This window comes from Mollisia scopiformis, assembly GCF_001500285.1.
Source record: "Mollisia scopiformis unplaced genomic scaffold LY89scaffold_22, whole genome shotgun sequence".
Taxonomy (NCBI): domain Eukaryota; kingdom Fungi; phylum Ascomycota; class Leotiomycetes; order Helotiales; family Mollisiaceae; genus Mollisia; species Mollisia scopiformis.
This window is the reverse complement of record NW_017263602.1, coordinates 803,937-823,631: the sequence shown is the minus strand read 5'-3', so window position 1 is coordinate 823,631 and position 19,695 is coordinate 803,937. Positions and strand designations below refer to the sequence as shown.

Here is a 19,695-nt window from a genome sequence, read left to right as displayed (position 1 = left end):
AGCTAGACTCGGCCGCATCCGGGGACGATTCTGGAAAGGTCAAAGGGTATGGTGCTGGGGTTGGATTGCAGGAATAAGGCGTTGCTGAAGGAATATACCCATTTGCTTTGATGATTTACACTGTCGACTTGTACAATAGATGGGACAATGCAACAGTGCAACAAGTGACAGGAAATGAGGTGTCATTCTTTCATTTTTGATATTCGCAACGCTAAACTTTTATATTAGTATTCATCCCTGATTTCCATTCTTTAAGTCTGATTTAGACGATCTTCCCCTCATTCACAACGAAGCTTTCGAGTGCCGCTAAAATTCAGTTAGCAAATGCTTGAAAACTCTCACGGATTCATCTTACCAATAGCAGCCCATAGCCTATTCTCGCCCTCTTGGAACACCAAGCTTCTAGGGCCATAGAACACCTCATCAGCCACTTCCTCAGGATGTCTCGGCAGACAATGCATAAACTTCCAGCCCTCCTTTGCACCACCCCTCTTCGCAAGATCACTTGTAATTTGGTACCCAGCAAAAGCCTTCAATCTCTTGGCAGACTCTTCTTCTTGGCCCATCGAAATCCATGTATCTGTCACCACGATGTCTGCATCCTTGATCGCTTCTTCGGGGACATTGGTCTCCATAAGCTTGCCTGGAGAGCTTACTCCGTTGGCAGCGCCATTGATAATGTCTCGCATTGAGGCAGGAATCCCGTAACCTTTAGGTGATGCGACAGAGATGTTGACCCCAAGCTTCACAGCAGCGATGGCCAGATCAAATAGGACATTGTTCGAGTCGCCAATCCAAGCAATCTTCAATCCATCTACACCCAATGATGGGACAGAGCTCGAACTTCGAGAACCCGATGAAGGGAAAGCTTCATGTATTGTCAGGAAATCGGCAATGGTTTGCAGTGGATGGAAATCGTTTGACAAAGCATTGATGACTGGGACCGACGAATATTTTGCCAAATCTGCAACATCTGAGTGTGGGCCAACCCGGGCGACCATACAAGAAGTCATGCTTGAGATGATGAGTGAGGTATCGTAGAGGGACTCGTTGACTCCAAGTTGAATGTCGTCTTTTCCGAGGAACATTGGGTGGCCGCCCAGTGTTGCTACTGCTGCTTCGGTGGAGACTCGAGTACGGGTACTGCGCTTGTTGAACATCATTGCAACCGATTTTCCTGCGAGAGAGTTCAATAAGTTCTTTGGTACAGAGCCAGACTTAATAGCGATTTTGTGGGAGGAGGCATTTCGGACGAGGGTGGTCAATTCCGAGGGTGTGAGGTCTGCAATTGAGAGGAGATGTCGAGGTGCGAACGGAGAGGTGGCGGGTGTAGAAGGACTCGAGCTTGCATATGTTCGTTTTGAAGATCTGGAGATGAGTTGGATGGCCGCCCTGGCGGGACGGAGCTGTGCTGAATGCATTCCGAAATCGCCCTGTATCAATTGAGTCAATTGCACATCAATTGGATGAATCAGAAAACTGAAGATTGAAGACGAGCAGAAATGGTACTTGTCTTTGAATGACTCACGAAGGAGTGGACTTTGAAAAAGGTGAAAATACCTACCCCGATCTTTTCAAAAGTTTCTGTCCATGTGAGTCTTCCGAATTGTGGCATGCATGCAGAAAATCCAGCCAGGCACAGCTCAGGCACCGAGCCGGTTTAAGGCTAGCTTAGCTTTGAATGTCCGTTCTCCCCAGATTCAACATACAACAGCTCCATTCGTCAACTTGGTTTCAGACATTCAGACCCTGCCTAGACTCCGAGTCGAGATTATAGTTTGTAAAAATCCGAGGGTATATCTCCAGACAGTCCGCTGCACATTAAAAAGCAACACCATTCAGTCATATCGCAGATCCCGCTAGTGGCGCGCTACGATACGCAATCAGCACCAGCCGCAGCTTCCTGCCAACTCCTCAACACTGCACTCCAGTTGTTTCATACACACGACCAGCTTCTACCCTTCTCTCCCCGTACCCATCACCAACATACTTTTGAATCAGACGCAGACCGTCAAAGTACTACATTGCGACAGAAACAGCTATAAAAGTCTAAATGTCCGACAACACCCCGCTCCTCGGCGGTACCTCCGATCGACCGACCTCGAAACGTTCGAATAGGTCGACTCACTCAAATGAATCTCATGAACAAACACCTCTATTATCACGCACAGATAGTGCTGATCGATACGATGGCTCAGAAGAACATCCCGCGAACGATAGACTAGCCTCACCTGCAGCGACTTCTCTACGATCGTTACAAAATGGAGGAGGTTCAGTCAAGTCTACGAAGGGCGGTCGTAGATGGCCAACAGTGGTTGCCGTCAGTCTGCTGGGCTTGATCGTCATAGCCATCATACTTGGCGTCTTCTTCACACCAGCAGCGGTTGAAGAGTATGCCAAGCAAGCGTTGGTTATAGAACCGACGAACTTGTCGATAGATTCGTTCACGAAGACCGGTGTGAAGGCCAGAGTGCAGGCAAACTTCAGGATGGATGCTTCTAGAGTAAAGAACGAGCATGTAAGGAATATTGGACGCTTTGGAACTTGGATCGCTCGATCAGTCGAGAGCCAAGAATCCATGGTTGAGGTCTATTTGCCTGAATATGGAAATGTTCTTGTTGGCACAGCACAGGTGCCAAAGGTGGTTGTTGATATTCGAAACGGCCACACTACAGCGATCGACTTCATTACAGACCTACAGCCTGGAGACATTGAAGGCATTCGACAAGTTGCTAACGACTGGCTGGAGGGACGCTTAGACAAAATCAGATTGTTAGGCAAAGCAGATGTTGCTCTGAAGACTGGTTTGATTTCTCTTGGATCTCAGACTATCGTTGAGTCGCTGGTTTTTGAAGGTCAATCTCTCTACCGTTCCTTTGCTTCATTGTATCTCGGAGAGAAATCACTGGTCTAGAAGTATCTTGGATGTGATCATAGTTGATGCATTCTCTCGAAAAGATAAATAGAACTCATTGGATCTATACTTTACTTACAATCCCAACACTCAACATGCATCATTCACTTTGCTCGATATTTCTATGAATCACTAGCTAATGCTGTCAACAGGTCATGATCTCCCAGCCATTCCAGAATATAACATTACTCGATTAAACTTCAGAGAGGTTCCAATATCGACAACCGGTCGTCGTGGAATGGCCGCAGATGTTTCGTTGTCTCTTGTGAATAGTTATCCGATCAAGCTTGAGATTCCACCACTCGGATTCGATATCCTCGTTCCTAATTGCGGTATCGATGATCCACAAATCCGCCTTGCTGATGCCACTACCGGTGCTATTGACATCGAGCCCTATTTAGATGTGCATGTCGACGTGGGTGGCATTGTTCGAGAATTACCGCAGTCTTTGACTCAAGCCTGCCCTCACTCCCACTCCTCCCCGCTGGATGCTTTGTTGGGCGATTACATCCATGGCAAGGATACAACAATCTATGTACGAGGCTCGAACGCACCGGACAGCAATACTCCAGATTGGATCAGCAAGATCATTCAAAGTGTAACAGTACCTGTGCCTTTTCCAGGCCATACATTCGACGGCCTGATCAAGAACTTCTCTTTGACGGACACGGAGTTCAGTCTCCCGGATCCGTTCGCTGATCCTGGTTCCGATGGAGCAAACCCTAAGATCTCAGGAACAATTGCAATTACAACAATGGTCCCAAAAGAGATGAACTTCGGACTCAATGTGAGCCGAGTCCGAGCAAAGGCAGACGTTTCATACAAAGGAGCCAAATTGGGCGTCCTTAACTTGGAGAAGTGGCAATCAGCTCAGTCGGAACGAATGGAAGAGGACAATTCTTTGAAAATCGAATCCCGAATTAAGGAAGCTCCTTTGAACATTACCGATGATGATGTATTCACGGATGTTGTCCAAGCGCTCTTGTTCGGCGGGAAAACAGTCATGCTCAAGGTCCAGGCTGTCGTCGAGGTTGAGATTTCCACCGTTCTTGGAAAGCTTGTCATCAAGGACCTTCCTGCTGAGGGAAATGTTCCCGTAAAACGTTAGACTGCCGTTTTCATTCTTCAGCTCGACTGCACCGAAGCTGACGAGATTGCAGCGATCTCTACAGGCAAAGACTTCAGTTCACTGAAGCCTTCGGTAGGCGACCTGAAAGTTCTGAGTACAAGCAGGACATCCCTCCACCTCCAAGCACATGTCAACTTTACGAATCCCACAGAATACACAGCCAAAATCCCGTACATCAACATACACATTCTCAACAATGGCTCTGTTATTGGTGATGCAACTGCACGAAACATTACTGTTGGTCGCGGCAATAACACCAACCTCCTTGTCCAGGCGACATGGGACCCTACCACTTTTGGAGGGGAAAACGCGACGAAGATAGGCCGAGAACTATTGTCCCAATACATCTCAGGCTTCAACACTACTTTGACCTTCCAAACGCACTCCGGCTCTATTCCTTTCCGACCCGACATTGGAGAGGCCTTAAGCAAATTTGCGTTCGAAATTCCCACTCCCAGACTATCAACCCCGGGTACGGGCGGTGATGGTGATGGCGATCACAAGCCTCACTTCATTGACGATGCAACTTTTCATTTATTTTCTTCCACCGCTACTTTCACACTCATTTCGCCCTTGCAATACAGCATTATTTTCATTGAAAGCATTAATGCAACTGCTCTTTACAACCACACCGAACCAATAGGTACGATTGATTACGACCTACCTTTCAGTGTCCCTCCAGGATCCAGTCAATCTCCACGATTGCCGGTTGACTGGTCTTTGGACAGTGTTGGTTACGAAAAGCTGCAGAAGGCTTTGGGTGGCACGCTCAAATTAGACGCAAAAGGGACCGTTGGCATTAGACTTGGGGAATGGACGGAGACGGTTTGGTATGTCGGGTCTGGAATTGGCGCAAGAGTTTCTTTTTGAATAATCAAATTGGCTGGTGCATGCGGAGGTTAAGTATACGATCACGGGAGTATGTATATATGGGAACTGCAGGTGGGATTCAGGTTGGCGTTTCAAGGTTGGGAGGTAGGCGTCAAAGAAATCGACGTGAAATTGAATGTATAGAATACATAGAAGGAGATTTAATCTACCCTCCACGTTTTGCAGGCATCTCATGATATGCCAAATGACGCCAACTCCGAATTATAAACCAATTTTTGTTCACGTGAGTGAGACCACATCTATCCAGGAGGCAAGGCGCTTGCATCAACAATATCGTCGGCATCTTTGGGCAGTTCCGCCTCGTTGGGACCATATAGAGGTGAGCGAGGAAGAGCCATTAAACCAGTTCGAGCTGATTCCAAGATTCCGAATGGAGCGATTAGCTTCATGAAAGAATCAATGCGGGTGGGTTTTGCGGAACTGATTTCGTGGTTAGCTTAAAGCAGGAGATCAAGTCAACTGAGAAGACTTACACTTCGACAATGCAACTATTTGTGCTGATATCCAATACCTTTCCTCCGAACTGATGAGTAAAGTATGTGATTGACTTCAAGTGCTCATGCTTCAGTCTCAGCGCCTGACTTAGGGCTAGCTTGCTGGGGTGAAAGTCGTTCGTCTCTGATCTCTTCTGTGCCCAGTCCTCACTTCCTTCCAGCCCTTCCTCATCTCCAGCTGTAATTTCTCTGTGATGAGCTTGCAATTCCTCGAAATATTCTGGACCAAGAATGTTGATCTTTGCCAGTAGAAGTTCTCGTTGAACGAGAGGCGCAGTTGTATAATCCAGCACCGCCCAGACAGGGACCAAATCTTCTAGTTGTCGGCGAGCTTGCTCCACTACGCCGTCTTGACCGGAGAGCACGATTGTCATGCGGGACAGGTCTTCAACTTCTGTGTGGCAGACAACCAGTGAGTCAATGTTGAAGCCGCGAGCAGCCAGGATACCCGAGACGCGGGACAGCACACCAGGCTCATTCTGAACCAAGCAATTGAGGATATGTCGTTTTGGCGGGGCAGCTGAAGGAGTCGGGGTTTCGTAGAGGATGTTGGATACGGCAGCTTGGGCAGACCATGATGGAGGAGCGTCGGAGGTAGGGAGAGGGTAGATTCTTCTGTGTAGAGCTTTGTATGCCAGCGCTGAGGTTGAGGATGACGTTGATTCTGCTCGGAGTTGTTGGCGGGCAGAGAGGAAATTAGAAGCACGAGGACGAATTGCCTTGGATGAGAGGGCGCATATGGCTTTTCGTGAAGCCATGATGGGTAGGAGGAGGCCAATTAAGGCTTCAGGTCAATTGACTCGTGCTACCTCTTCGTTGACCGTTGTGGTAGGCAAGAATATGAGATATGACTCCGAAGAATAAATCAAAGAACCGAAGATCGGCTCCAAAATTTAGTGAAGCGAGGCAACCTAGTTCACCGCCTTCGTATGATTGGTTGGAGATGCTAACCAATAGGCTAAGATTGTGGCAGCCTTGAAAAAAGAACCTCAAGAGCTACATATTTACCAACGCTTCTGCTACTTTTGTATGCGCCTCAGCCTTTCCTACCGTGCGCTTTTGGCTTTTATTTATCAGTCCTAGGATCCGCGATGGACGACACCGAACGACGCACCGCAAAGCGCTCGCGCTTCGATCAGACAGAGCCAAAGCGCACTTCGAGATTTGACAGACGCTCGCGATCTCCCCCAGCCTCGAAGCCGGATCCCGAATCTAGACGCAGCAGGAGCCCGCTACCACGAGCCTCTGATAGCCCCGCCACGGACTCTGCGAAGAAAGGAGGAGTTGATCCTGCTGCTGCTGCTGGTATGAATCCGCGTGCAAAGCTATATGGCAAGGCTAACAATTTCATAGCTGCTGCGGCCGCCAGAATCAATGCCCAAATTCAGGCCAAGAAGGGGATCCAGCATGTCGATGTTCCTCCCATCCTATCAACCTTGAGCCCTAAGGAACCAAGTATGGCATCCCCAGGAGCCTCAGGTTCAGGAAATAGCGCAGCTTTGGTGAATGGTGAGATGTACATTGCAGACGGCGACTACATTCGAGATATCGAGGTCAATGACCTGCGGAATCGTTATACACTGACCAAAGGCTCTACGCAAAAGATGGTAAATACTCCTTGTGTTAATACTCCACTGATACATCAGGCTTTCTTCTATAGATATAGCTTCTGACCATCTCCCCGTTTCATTTCCAAATCCATATAAGCGATCTATCTTTTGTGTGGAGTTTTCAAGCTTACGTGGAAGCGCTAGCATTTACTACACGTCCCTCTTTGGCATCTGCTGACTCCCGCTGCGTGACATCTAGATTAAAGAAGAAACCGGTGCTGGTACGCTATACCTACAACTTACGTTTGACAAAGAGCTTTCTTATTGACTTGTGAAGATGTCACGACCCGCGGGAACTATTATCCGGACAAAAGCATGGCCACGGCTGCTGTAAGTGACTTTTGTTAATGGTGAAACTTTGCTTATAAGGTTACAGAATCCACCCCTGTACCTACACGTCACGAGCACGACAAAGCGTGGTCTCGAGCAAGCGGTAGAAAAGATCGAGGAACTCATGAAACAAGAGCTTCCCAATCTTGTCGACGAACGAAGATTTCGACGACGAGAACCAGAGCAAGTTGAGAGAGACGAGTTTGGCAGAGTAAGGGTGGTCCTTTTGGCATTAGCGAATTACTAATGGTGCAACTAGCGTAAATGGCCTGAGGAGAGAATTTCCATTGACTTCGAACCACTGCCTGGCTTCAATCTCAGAGCTCAAGTTGTTGGTCACGGAGGAGCGTATGTTAAGCATATTCAACAGGAGACCAGATGCCGTGTTCAGATCAAGGGCCGTGGTTCTGGATTTATGGAACATGGTACTGGTCGTGAGAGTGACGAGGAGATGTACTTGCATGTTGCGTATGTAGTGTCAGCCGAATGTTGTGGAGAATACTGATGATAATCTAGTGGTCCCGATCCTAATGAGGTCCAAAAGGCCAAGGAACTCTGCGAAGACCTGCTGAAGAACGTTAGAGAGCAGTATGAAGAGTTCAAGACTCGCCCTCCTCAACGTGGCTATGGAACTACCGGTTATGGTGGAGAGCGTGGCTACGGTGATCGTGCTCCTGATCGGTCAAACTCATATGGCGGCTCAGGTGGAGGTTATGGTGGCTACACTGGCTCACCTGCACCAAATACCCCAGGAGCTGTTCTGAGTCCAACAACCCCATCTGCTCCTGGCGCTGGTAGTCCGACATCTGCGGCTGATTATGCAGCTCAGTACGCTCAGTACTACGGAGGTGCAGATCCTTACGCAGCCTACGGAGGTTATGCAGCTTATGTCCAGTATTATCAGCAATACATGGCTGCTGCGGCTGCCGCACAACAACAAACTGGCGCTCCAGGCTCCGGTTCAGCTCCTCCCCCACCACCGAATGAAGCACCGCCCCCTCCTCCGCCTTCCGGTTCTGGTTCTGGTTCTGGTGGCTATAATGCCGTAAGTTGAAGATGACTGTGTTGTATCTCATTCTAATGATTATAGGTACCACCGCCTCCTGGCATGTAATTAGTCCACCTCAAATGCTGGGTTGGTTGGCTGGCTATATGACTGAATGAAGCATTGAGCGGTTAGTAGCGAGATGTCTGAAGGAAGCCTTCATTCTCTTTCCCTTTTGCATTCCTTCGTCTGCATAGTCTGGTCCTGGTCTCTGGCGGTCAAAATTGCAGGATACCTCATTCTTGTAGAATACGCAAAAAGTCTCACAATGCATTTCACTGGACTCAAGTTCAGTCAATCATATCGATGATAGTGAGAAATTCTGTCCAATCCTCTGATCCGTTTGCTGGCGGTTCCTCGGGAGATTTCCACCAACCACAAGCTAGATGCTGATCACCTGCGCACCGGACCGAACCCACAAAGCACTCTTGACTGCAACAACAGCTCTCCCAGCAGGCTGCGAAAGGCAAGAACATCACTTGAGAACTGGCACAGAACCTCTCTCATTGGCTCAGTGAAGAGAAGCCGTCAGTATCCGATCGAACCACGTTACGCGTGCGGCTGCGATGATGCACGCATTCCCCGATGCGCGAATGAGTGCAAGTGCAAGTGCAAGTGCACTTGAAGAGGATCGCATCGCATCGCATCGCAGCCTCAGACCGATTGGGTGCCTAGGTAGATACCATCTCAACTCGATTGCACTTCAAGGAAGAATGTACCTATGCCCGGGTATGATGATATGAGTTCATGGACGAGGGAACGGGCTCAGGGATCCGGATGTGGTGTGCCTGTGCTGTAGTATGCAGATATCTGAATGTACGTACTTGGTCATGCACGCGAGGAGAGCGATCCAGGCTGCAAGCCAATATGCATGCATTCATGTAGTCTATGGCCGTGAAGTGAACAAGCGTCTGCCGTGCCGCTCCAGGTGGGTGCACGACCATCGACGGGATACTCGCTTTTCCTATTGAGCCCAGAGTTCAGGAGTTCGGATGCATGTCAATGGTGTTAGTGATGGAGGCATTGCTGTCGATACATTGAAATTCTTAGCGACCTGCAAGCAAAGTACTTTGGGTGCCCATGGAAAATGAATGATGCGATATAAATGATTCGTTGTATGGCGGAAGATGGTGATCATTCATCCACAGTGCTAGGCGTGCTGGAAGTGAAGTACTTCAGACGCGTTGTTCTCGTCAGCTCCTGCACATAGCTCCCATCAATTGCAGCACCACTGCCAAGTCTATATGGTGATTGCTCCAGCCAGCCCAAAGTGGCGGCTCTGATCTATGCAAAGAAGTGCTATGTGTGCAAGAGTGCGTCACATGGCAAATGCAGTTGTACTTCATAACGTGACGCAGCTGATCCGTTCACTTGGTCATCTTGTGCGTGTCTACAAAATGGTGGAGCTTGCGAACGCTTTACAGCATACTGCTCCGAGGAGTAATGGGCCATCGATGTTGTCCCTATTGCCATAATGAGTCGTGCTGGAGCGGGCATAGAGGATGAGAGAATCAAAACTCGAGATAGACGCGTGAGAAACTCCAATCACTCAGTATGAGGAGTCTTCGTCTACCTGCTTGTCCCTTATGCACAATGTACAGCTCTTATGCAACTGGAAGCTGGTGGTGGTGGGAAAGCGGGCACCTTCCTTTCCTGCCTGTTGCAGCACAGTGTGTGGTTATCCCCAAATTTCCCTCCTCGATTTTCTTCTCCTCTCCTTGTCACATTGAGTCTGTGATTTCGACAGCCCACAGCTCACAAACGCTCTCAAATTTCTCAAACAAACAAACCAAACTTAAACCAAACTTCCACTCTCCAGAAATTTCCAAGTTTCAAACTCTCGAAATGGCTTCTTCTTCTTCTTCCTCCAAGAACTTCGCCATTCCCACTGCTAGCCGCCGTAGCAAGCGTGCAGCAGCTCCAACCAACCAACCTGGTCGATGGACAATCCGACCCTAACATCCTTGAATATTTCGCCAACGACGAGATTGTTCATGAAAAGGTCAGTCAAGAGTTTCCTCAGTTGTCCCTAGACCACAGACTGTTGCTGGCAAGTTTGCCAGTCATGAAGAAGGATTCTCAATCTCTTTCCTCTCGTCGAGAAATTAGACATCGTAGAGGATGCAGCCAGAGCCAAGAAGTTGATCATCGATCACACTAACATGATGTACCATTCAATCACAATTACTAACTGCTTCAGGCTTTCGGAAAGAAAGCTAGGATGTCAATGGATGACTCCGATTATGCATCTCGTCGTTCATCCGGCTCCGTCATGGATGACATGAAGCATGCTCTAGAAGCAGAAGGTTTGAGTTCCCAAAAAGCTCTGTTAACATCTGCTGTACAGAGGCAGACCCGAACCGCTAAAAAGCGGTCTCTGGAAGAGTATGTCGACTCTTCTCATACTACAAGAAGCAGCAAGGCTGCCCGGTTTGTTGCCCCCCCTGCCCCTTCTCGCGGTCGTGTGGGAGTCTACCTGTCCAAGGAGACAGTCGCTGACCTTGCCGCTGCGGCATTTAATGCTAATGCAGCAGATGATATGGACGAGGACATCGATGTGCCTGCTAGTCAAGCAGATAATGTGCAACTTGACGAGGCACACTTCTCTGATTCAGACGCCGTTGACTCAGATACCCCTTTGGTCGCCCACTACGAGGCCAAGCGAGATGCCAGGTAAGTTGCTTTCCTTCAATGGCAGACAGCTTGTCCATTGCCTGCAATGTCTCAATAATCCCTCTCTACATTGGTCTGATCATCATCTGCGAGTTGGGCTACGCTAACATTAACATTTGTACTAGACGCGCAGCGAAAGGCAAACAACCTGCCAAGGGCCAGGAAGAGGACGACACTCCCACCATTGGTCAGCCATGGGTCGAAGATGATGAAGATGAAGATACCGAAGAGGCCGATCCGGTAGAAATGCCGGTAAAAGGTCCAGCAGATAATCCGCGCAATGAGAGTCCGGAAGCCATCAAGAAGGAAATCGACTTCTTGAAAAGCTTGGAGGATAGGCCAAACCCTTCCTTCAAGCCAAGTCGAGATGCACCTGCGTATAAGCGACGATTTGCGGCTCGAATGAGACATGTTCTGGGATATATTGTGGATGGGGTCCGTGATGGCACTTATCACATCAAAGGTATGTCCATGAGTATCAAATTCAAGAAATGGCTAGCTATTGCAGACGTGCAAAAGCTTCTTGACTTTATAGTCACAGGCATAGACGACCAGAGACAGAGAATCTTTGGTGCAGAGGAGTTCAACATGCAGGACATCTTGGTACTCCATGAGATTGACGACGCCGAAATGAAGAATTTGGTTGGTGTTTATGCTGACATTCTCACTTCAATCGATGATGCGAAGGCATTGTATATCGGGAGCTCTTGCCGTCAGAACAAGGGCATCTGGGCCCGGATCCAGGAACAATGCAATTTTCTTGCCGCAGGGGACGATATCAATTCTAAGTACGATACTTTCCACTACCAGTATGCTCGAGAGAACGAGCTAGGTCCAAACTTTCGACTCCTCGCATTTTGGCCACAAGACATCAGATTACGTAGTGTTACCTTCCTTGTCGAATCCATTCTCATAATCCTAGCATCCAATATGGACAAAAATCATCGGTCCTATAACATTCTAACCAGATTCCCGGACACAGTTCCAGACGACGTCAACCAAGATGTCACATGGAAAGGTCTGAATAATTCTCTGCCCCTATTTTCGGAATGGATTCCGCAGGCGTATCGAGGGCAATGTGGCTGCTGTCGCGAATCGCCCGATAAAAAGTTTCTAAAGGCTCCACCAGCTTTCAAACGAAGACCTAGAGTGCATGGAACCACTGGAAAGGTATGCGTGTCCTATTATGCAAGAATACGGAAACACGCGATAAGAATTAACGATGGCGAGAAACTTACACATGCGGTTGGTGAGCGACCTAGAGCGCAAGGAGCTCGATTCCCTCCGGGTACCCCTTGCGCTTATCCGTGGTGCAACCACATCAAGATCAAGGGAAGTAAGAAAGTCGTATTCTCAAGAGTAGATGGGCTTATCTTCTGTGGAGGTTGTCGAAGCGTATATCTTAACCGCAAGAGAAAAGGTACTGATTTGTTCGCGCCATTGCAAAAGGTAATCAAGCAATTCACGCTTGGGGAGAAGTGCAATTTCGCCGGTTGCGAGACCGTCTATAGCGGAGCACAGGGCACCAGGTCATTCCAGCGTTATGAAGGTATAAGCTACTGTATCAAGCATTTCAAAAAATTGTACCACGACGACGCCGCTTCCCGCCGCCAAAGGGACAACATCATCTCAGACCAGTAAGATGCACAATGATATCTTGACTGACATCCTGTTTAAACGATCCGCAACGCTTAGGCGTTTGATTTCCTCTTTGGAGGCGCTCCCTCCTTGGAGGTTTTCTTCTCCGGAAGATTTACTCTACTACATTGCACGTAAGTAGTATGAGTGTGGTCCATTGTGGTCTGGCCTGGATAAGGCAAAATTTTATGGGGGACGACAACTCAACACCTGTCCGAAGGACGCTTTAAATAGCTCCAGGTGTCCCCTACGAACCTGTAAGGTCTAGTCTTTTGGTCCTTCCTTCGTAATGTGCCTGTAGACATAGCTAAGGAGTGGCCATCGTCTTTCATCACCTTTTGGAGTGTTCATTACTAGAACTAGGCCCTGTGAAGATCTGAGTTAGCCTGCCTATTTCGTCTATGTGTACCTGCATGCCGAGAGTGATGAGACGTGCATGGGGCTGCTTCCACGTTGTAAACAAAGCGTAGCAGAGGAGTATTTTGTCTGAAAATTTGGCTTACCTGTACCCTGTCCAGAGAAATACTTTCCTCCACAGGAACCTCCTCTGTCTTCGACATCTTGGTTGCTGAAAAGTGGCAAAAACAATTTCAATGTGTTGTTGAGATTTAAGCGATAAGACACGATAAAAGAAGCGCAAGTGCGACTTTGTACACCAGCAACTCAACACCGTCAGGTTGCAGACTGATGGCCTGAGAAGCGAAATAGCTATGGCCCAACGTGGAGCATTTCCAGTTGAGACGGCTAAAGAGCCTCATTCCGTTTCCTTGAAGGTTTTGAGGTAAGAGCCAAGTTCAGCATCAACAACGAGCTCTCTGACATTGCATAGATTGTCTAGACCCTCCCTCTCAGTTCAACATCCTCTGCCGCTACCTACACCTAATGCCTCTCCATCCAGTTCCCCAAATACATTCCCCGCCGCCTCCGAATCCCTCGCATACCCCTCCACCAAGAACGATGCCTTCATACTCTCCCCTCTGCTCACCCTACCTCCGGCATTCGGATCCGCGTACGTTGGAGAGACCTTCTCGTGCACGCTCTGTGCAAACAATGAAGTGCTGCCCGGCTCCACATCTGCGAAAAGCATCTCCAACGTCCGCATCGAGGCCGAGATGAAGATCCCCAGCTCCAGTGCACCCATCAATCTGGTATTAGTCCCAGAGGCAGACAAGGAGGGGGAAGACGGAAAAGAGAATGGCGTGGATCTTGAGCCTGGGCAAAGTTTGCAGAAGGTGGTTAATTTCGACTTGAAGGAGGATGGGAGCCATGTTTTGGCTGTGACGGTAACGTATTCGGAGACTACGGCGACGAGTGGGAGGATAAGGACGTTTCGGAAGCTCTACCAGTTCGTGTGTAAAGGGTGTATGGTTGTAAGGACGAAGACGGGGGCGTTACCTTCTTCGTCTGGGGAGAAGGGGAGGAAGTGGGCGTTGGAAGCACAGTTGGAGAATTCTGGGGAGGAAACGATCACACTTGATATGGTGGTTCTTGAGACGAAGGAGGGGTTTAAAAGTCAGGGGATCAATTGGGAGATTGTGGGGGAGGGGGAGCATATGGAGAGGCCGGTGCTTATGCCTGGGGATGTTCAGCAGGTGTGCTTTTTGGTGGAGGAGGTTGTTGGTGAGGATGGGAAGGGTCCGGAGCCTGTGGATGGGAAGTTGGTGTTTGGGATTTTGAGCTTGGGGTGGAGGGGGCCGATGGGTAATAGGGGATTCCTGAGTACGGGTTCTTTGGGGGCGAGGTTGAAGTGAGGATAGAAGCAAGGCGAGAATGCTTGAAGAGAGTATAAGGAACGCTCCAACCTCCCCATTGACCATATCGAGATTCACACGGGCCCACGCCATGAATTTTCGCTCAATATATCCTTACCATCTCTCCAGTATAAGGATGGACGGGCTCATTTGACGATCTGGAGGACAGGTTCTTTGCAATGAACCAAGGAAAGGGCTGGACCGTCATCACATGAGATGATTCGGAGCATGCCAATGGCTTCAGCTGAAACGACAGCTTGATGTTCATGCCTGAATATTGGCTGATAGGATTGCCAACCCAAAGATGTTGAAGGCAATGGCATCTAAGGCTTAGCAGAAATGGAATGTATGAAAATGGCTGTACAACGAGCAAGATAAATAATACTATTGTAGCGGACATGAAATCATACACGAGAGATGTCCCATTTATTGGACTTTGGGCTGAGTAGATAAGGAATGCCTCTGCTATGTTGGGACTTCCACGAAATATTGTCCATTCGCTAGCTCTCATATGCGGAGGATTGCCCTACAATATGCGAGAAGCAAATTACCAGATACCGACGCAGCTCACCTTCAACCTGCCTTACCAAAATCACGCTAAGGTTGAGGCTCTCTACCAATCACAGCCCTCAACCTCTTTAACACCATATAATTTTAGAAAAGCAGAAGTTTGCCATTATCCTCTGAGACAGCGGCTTCCAGGGTATAGATGCTTGCGACAGTGATCGTGCCTCTCTATATTCTCGTGAATGCTTGAAATACGAATGACTCAAGAGACAGCGGCCTCCAGGGTTTAGATGCTTGCGATAGCTTGCCTCTCTCTATTCTCGTGTGTGCTTGAAATACGAATGTCTCACGATTCCCCCCTTTAAACCCCATACTAGCTATGGTGTTGGATACCACCTTCGGGTGGTTGAGTTTTTGCTTCTGATCCTTACGAATTTTTGAGCTTTTGAGCTTTTGACTTTTTACTTTTTTATACGTTTTTTGGGGCAATTGAAGTCCTTCTTAAGCGGAGTCCGCGGGCTCGGCTACTTTTTTTTTAAAGTTGATTCATGAATAGTAGGGATGAAAGCAGCCCAAAGCTATCCTGTCTTCCACTCCGCATTCTCTTTACTCCTTTACAAGCGCTGCGTATCTCTTCGAGCACCCCTCTTTCTCCTCAGCTCAAAACAATATAATGCCGTCTCTTCATCTCATGCCTTCCCCTCATTCATACCATGCATCACCTCCTCCCTCTCAATCCAATTCATAGCCTCATCCCACAATCTCTTGACCTTCTTCATTTGCTTCTCAATAGAATCTTTCTCCTTCCCCAATACCCTCACCCTCTGTTCCATATATTTCAATTGCGTCTCACTTTCCCAGCCATATTGTTGGATTTCTGCACCTAACACTGCATTCTGCTGATTTATGCGATCGAGCTTAGAGGCTAAGGTAGAGATGGTTTGGATCAGGGTGTAGATGTCGAGTATGCGTGGGTGGTGGGAGAAGAACGAAGTTCGGAGGGTGGAGATGAGGATCCGGAGTTCTTGAGGGGTAGGTGAAGGTTGATGGGTGGTTTTCATGGTTGGGATGGTGGGGATAGAGAAACATGTTCAATGGTGTGGATGTTGGTGCGCCGTATGGGCTCTTTGTTGGAGATTCTTGGGGGTGGCTTCTTTGTTCGCCATTTGATGAGTGATTTGTTACTTGATGGGAATTTGAAGCTGCTTTTAGTACTGCGTATTTGAGGAATCTCGAGTAGGTGATTCCATTGCTTGGAGTTCAAAGATCTTTCTCAATCAACCAAATGTGAGATACTAGCAGGAATATCAACAGCTTCAAGTACTCAACATAAACTAGATTAATGGAGCATTCAAAAACAAGATATGAGCAATTGACAAGTTTGTGTATCAGTAGTAAGTGAAAACAATCTAGAGAAGACACATTTGTGGTCATGACATTGAACTTTCAAAAAAGCAGGAAAGCATAGTTAGGTTGTACATCCAGGTGATAAGCCACATAGTGTGTACTTTTGTTTTGATTTGTTACCTGAAGTTTGCTTTCGGGTGGCGAAGGAGGCAAAATCGTGGTAGTGAGGCCATCGTGAGATCGCTTACCTCGTTTATAAGGCACCAACTTTGATGCCTTGCGACAAGACTCACACTAGATCGAGTGTAAACAATGCAATCCAAATGATTGTCGTAATTGTTTTTTGCAAAACTCTCCCAAGACTAATTCTATCTGGCTTTTCAAGAATTCAAGCTTCCATCATCCAAGATTTCTCCTCGAAAATTAAGTTCAAAGTCGAATCGCCAAGATCTTTGCTTACGGTGCACGACAACAGCCATGTACGCAACCTTGGGCCCGGAGCCCGGATTTACGCTCTCCTCTTACTGCCGTCCACTTGGTCTCGCAGGGGTCTCATCAGCCTCGTCCTCATCACAACAAAAAACTACCAAATCTTTTGGCTTTGGACTGAGCTATGGCAAGATGGCCAAATCAAAGAGACTTGTATGCTTCTACTGCAACAAGAAGTCTGATCTCAGATATGATGGCCAGATGACACAATGGCCATGCGCCCTTTGCGAAGCTGTAAATTATCTCGATGAGGTAAGTCTTCCTTCCCTATTGTACAACTCCAGATAGCTAACAAACATGATAGAATGGAGAAATCGACGATCCACCTGTTGCGACGCTGGAACCTGCTGCGCCTGGTCTTAGATTCGCAACATCCCGCTCAGAGTCTCTTACGGCCCCGATCTCTGATTCGAATCCTTTCTGCGCAACCTGCCTAAAGAATCAACACCTCTTGACAGCCTCTCTACAGCAGTACCACCTCGAGACCGACCCTACCCATCCACAATACAGAGAAAGCGAGCGGTTATACTTCAAATATAGAAGAACACTTGAGGCAACATATCCTCAGGTGTGCGCAGATTGTCTACCTCGAGTCGAGAGTCGCATGGATGTCGCTGCTAAAACTGCCAAGTCGGACTTCTTACGCAGATTGTTGGACAAGACTCGAGCCAGAAAAGTTGGCACAGCAAAATCCTTCTCGTTATTCGATTTGATCCTTCTTTTTACAACATGGCTCTGGTACATTGGGATTGCTGGGCAGCTTCTGTGGAACGTAACGACTCTACTTGCCATCTTCGAAATCCAACAACCAGATACACCTCTGTCACTTTATTTGGGAAAAGCCATACAACATGCGCAACCCTTGATCACGGCTGCTACTTCAGAGGCTTGGGCTCGCTATAGTTTCCGCTGCACCCTCTTTTCAATATGGTGGAATCCAAAGTTCAAGGAGCTTAACAACGGCTTTATGAACCATATTACTGGCTTCGCCGACTGGTACAAACTTCAACTACTACACATCGTTATTCGATCACTATTCTTCTACACGATGGGATCAGGCGTATTCTCCAGTCTAGCCTCTCCGGCTACGGCTGGTGCTCACGCTGTGGTTCCCATATTCGTTCTTATTGCAAGTATTCCGTAAATCTTCTCCATGTGCTATTGCTAATAACCTACAGCTAGCAATCAAATCTAAGCGTGCTCTGAGAGTTGACATGAACCCTTTGTGGAAGTCTACACCAGAGAAAATTCGTCACGTCGGACCGAGATCTAGGAGCCCTAGTCCGCAGAATATGGGAGGTATGGGAGGCATGGCAGGCATATTGGATGAGATTGCAGCAACTCCTTCGAATGATCTCAGCCAACCTGCACCTACGTCCGCTTATCTACTCTCAAGACGAAAGTCTCAACAACACCAAACTTCATACAATCGTCCTATGACCCCAGGCGGGTACCAAAATTCATATAATCGCCCCACAGCCCCAAGTGGTCTCTTCCCTACACGCCACAGCACGTCTCCATTTCGCGATATACCGCAAACTAGCAGCATGAGCTATATGTCGATGGGTGAGGCGTCATATCATCCTCAAAACTGTGGTGCTGAGGAAATGGAATGGACTCCTTCCGTACCCCAGACTCAAGCACGTGCATTTAAACCAACTCGGTCAGCACAGCCCAAACCCTATCCTTTCGGCGAGACTTCAAGTCAGCCATCCCCCTTCTATGGACGTCTTCCTGAAGCACCCATCACACCAGCTCATAGACTTCGCAATCCCCCCAATCAAGCGAGGTTGCGCGTTTCTTCACAAGAAGTCAAAGAGAACTTCTTTAATAATATTACCCGACAAAGCCCAGATCTGAAATCAGCAGACGACTCGAAGCGAGAAATGAATCTTGCCCAGCAAAAGTTCTTCGCACCTCCTCCTCCTAGTGAAGCTGGCAATGTTCTAGCTGACCTCCTCACATCTTTTTCCCTCAGTTCTCCTGAGGCCAATACTCCTGCCGTTATTGAAGAACGCTCCGCGAGAACTCGACACATATTCCAGGCATTTTCAATCATGCTGGGATTGTTCTTCTGGAATAACAATGCAAGTCTTGAGATCAGCAAGCAAGTCATGTTGACGGTCATGATTGGCAGCTTTGCTATTGGCATTCGAACACTACTTGATAACACCGTTTTCATCCCAAGAGGAAAGCCAGCAGGTATCATCCGATGTACCTTAGGCTCTTGCGTTGCCGGTCTTGAACTCACAGGAGCTGGCTATAACCTTATGGAAATCCTCGCTGGAAGAGGTGATCTCGAGCACTGCACTTCCTTAGGAACAGTATTGATGGGCGGCATGTTGGTTCATGAACTATCCCTTGCTTTATTTGGACGTTGAGATGGCGAGTAATGATTATGATAATGACCAAGAAGCACAGCGTTTGCATTAGAGAGCGAGGACTGTCTAAGGAAGAGAGGACACGGCGTGTTTTGTTCTTGTTTTTGTAGGAATAGCACTTGATTTTGTGGAAGTACATATGATTCAAACTTTCATGGATGGAGTAAGGCGTTAGAAGGAAATACCTAGCAACAGCTTGAGCTGTCATTGCCTCAGAGGCACTCCCATTCATCGGAAAATCAGCGCAGGATGTATGCAGCAATCCTTTAGATCAAATCGAACAATATCAACGTCTTAAAATTTCCTTCTCTACTTGCTTCATCTCAGTACGTAACTAGTAAAGGAGATCTTTGAGCCAGTCATCGGCTGGCCTTGCTTTACACGACCGAATGAAGAAACGTTATACTCGTAAGGTCATTCCCCAGTAAAGATATCACATCTGGTCTCTTCGAGCAAAACGTTGTTGCCTTGTTGCCTCGTTGTGATTGGGCTCGTA

At 47.9% G+C, this 19,695-nt stretch overlaps 8 protein-coding genes across 8 annotated transcripts; 5 read left to right on the top strand and 3 right to left on the bottom strand.

The window, feature by feature from the left end:
* Nucleotides 1-237: 237 nt before the first annotated feature.
* Nucleotides 238-1,953, bottom strand: LY89DRAFT_688578 (ornithine carbamoyltransferase). The gene is made up of 2 exons (XM_018215735.1): nt 1,565-1,953; nt 238-1,433 (listed from the first exon to the last, which is right to left on the bottom strand). The coding sequence occupies exons 1-2, from the start codon at nt 1,613-1,615 to the stop codon at nt 339-341; spliced, it is 1,146 nt and encodes a 381-aa protein (XP_018066462.1). The 5' UTR covers nt 1,616-1,953; the 3' UTR covers nt 238-338.
* On the top strand, nt 1,714-4,913 carry LY89DRAFT_786246 (uncharacterized protein; the record flags this gene model as incomplete). Its single annotated transcript, XM_018222961.1, has 3 exons — nt 1,714-2,855; nt 3,067-4,017; nt 4,075-4,913. The coding sequence occupies exons 1-3, from the start codon at nt 2,054-2,056 to the stop codon at nt 4,911-4,913; spliced, it is 2,592 nt and encodes an 863-aa protein (XP_018066461.1). The 5' UTR covers nt 1,714-2,053.
* A 111-nt stretch (nt 4,914-5,024) lies between these two features.
* LY89DRAFT_653813 (acetolactate synthase) lies at nt 5,025-6,287 on the bottom strand. The gene is made up of 2 exons (XM_018212268.1): nt 5,408-6,287; nt 5,025-5,354 (listed from the first exon to the last, which is right to left on the bottom strand). The coding sequence occupies exons 1-2, from the start codon at nt 6,184-6,186 to the stop codon at nt 5,174-5,176; spliced, it is 960 nt and encodes a 319-aa protein (XP_018066460.1). The 5' UTR covers nt 6,187-6,287; the 3' UTR covers nt 5,025-5,173.
* Nucleotides 6,288-6,519: 232 nt separating this feature from the next.
* LY89DRAFT_594054 (uncharacterized protein) lies at nt 6,520-8,482 on the top strand (the record flags this gene model as incomplete). Its single annotated transcript, XM_018209782.1, has 8 exons — nt 6,520-6,733; nt 6,782-7,035; nt 7,238-7,259; nt 7,316-7,368; nt 7,415-7,579; nt 7,628-7,836; nt 7,885-8,413; nt 8,459-8,482. The coding sequence occupies 8 exons, from the start codon at nt 6,520-6,522 to the stop codon at nt 8,480-8,482; spliced, it is 1,470 nt and encodes a 489-aa protein (XP_018066459.1).
* Nucleotides 8,483-9,887: 1,405 nt separating this feature from the next.
* On the top strand, nt 9,888-12,965 carry LY89DRAFT_722478 (uncharacterized protein; the record flags this gene model as incomplete). The annotated part of the gene is made up of 5 exons (XM_018218736.1): nt 9,888-9,944; nt 10,015-10,083; nt 10,233-10,415; nt 10,614-11,086; nt 11,212-12,965. 5 exons carry the CDS (start codon nt 9,888-9,890, stop codon nt 12,725-12,727), a joined length of 2,298 nt encoding a protein of 765 aa, XP_018066458.1. The 3' UTR covers nt 12,728-12,965.
* Nucleotides 12,966-13,434: 469 nt separating this feature from the next.
* Nucleotides 13,435-14,475, top strand: LY89DRAFT_673890 (uncharacterized protein; the record flags this gene model as incomplete). The annotated part of the gene is made up of 2 exons (XM_018213395.1): nt 13,435-13,505; nt 13,554-14,475. The coding sequence occupies 2 exons, from the start codon at nt 13,435-13,437 to the stop codon at nt 14,473-14,475; spliced, it is 993 nt and encodes a 330-aa protein (XP_018066457.1).
* Nucleotides 14,476-14,490: 15 nt separating this feature from the next.
* Nucleotides 14,491-15,068, bottom strand: LY89DRAFT_221972 (uncharacterized protein). The gene has a single exon (XM_018205955.1). It carries the CDS (start codon nt 14,984-14,986, stop codon nt 14,579-14,581), a length of 408 nt encoding a protein of 135 aa, XP_018066456.1. The 5' UTR covers nt 14,987-15,068; the 3' UTR covers nt 14,491-14,578.
* Nucleotides 15,069-16,871: 1,803 nt separating this feature from the next.
* On the top strand, nt 16,872-19,529 carry LY89DRAFT_221917 (uncharacterized protein). The gene is made up of 3 exons (XM_018205954.1): nt 16,872-17,070; nt 17,123-17,947; nt 17,997-19,529. The coding sequence occupies exons 1-3, from the start codon at nt 16,951-16,953 to the stop codon at nt 19,197-19,199; spliced, it is 2,148 nt and encodes a 715-aa protein (XP_018066455.1). The 5' UTR covers nt 16,872-16,950; the 3' UTR covers nt 19,200-19,529.
* Nucleotides 19,530-19,695: the final 166 nt, after the last annotated feature.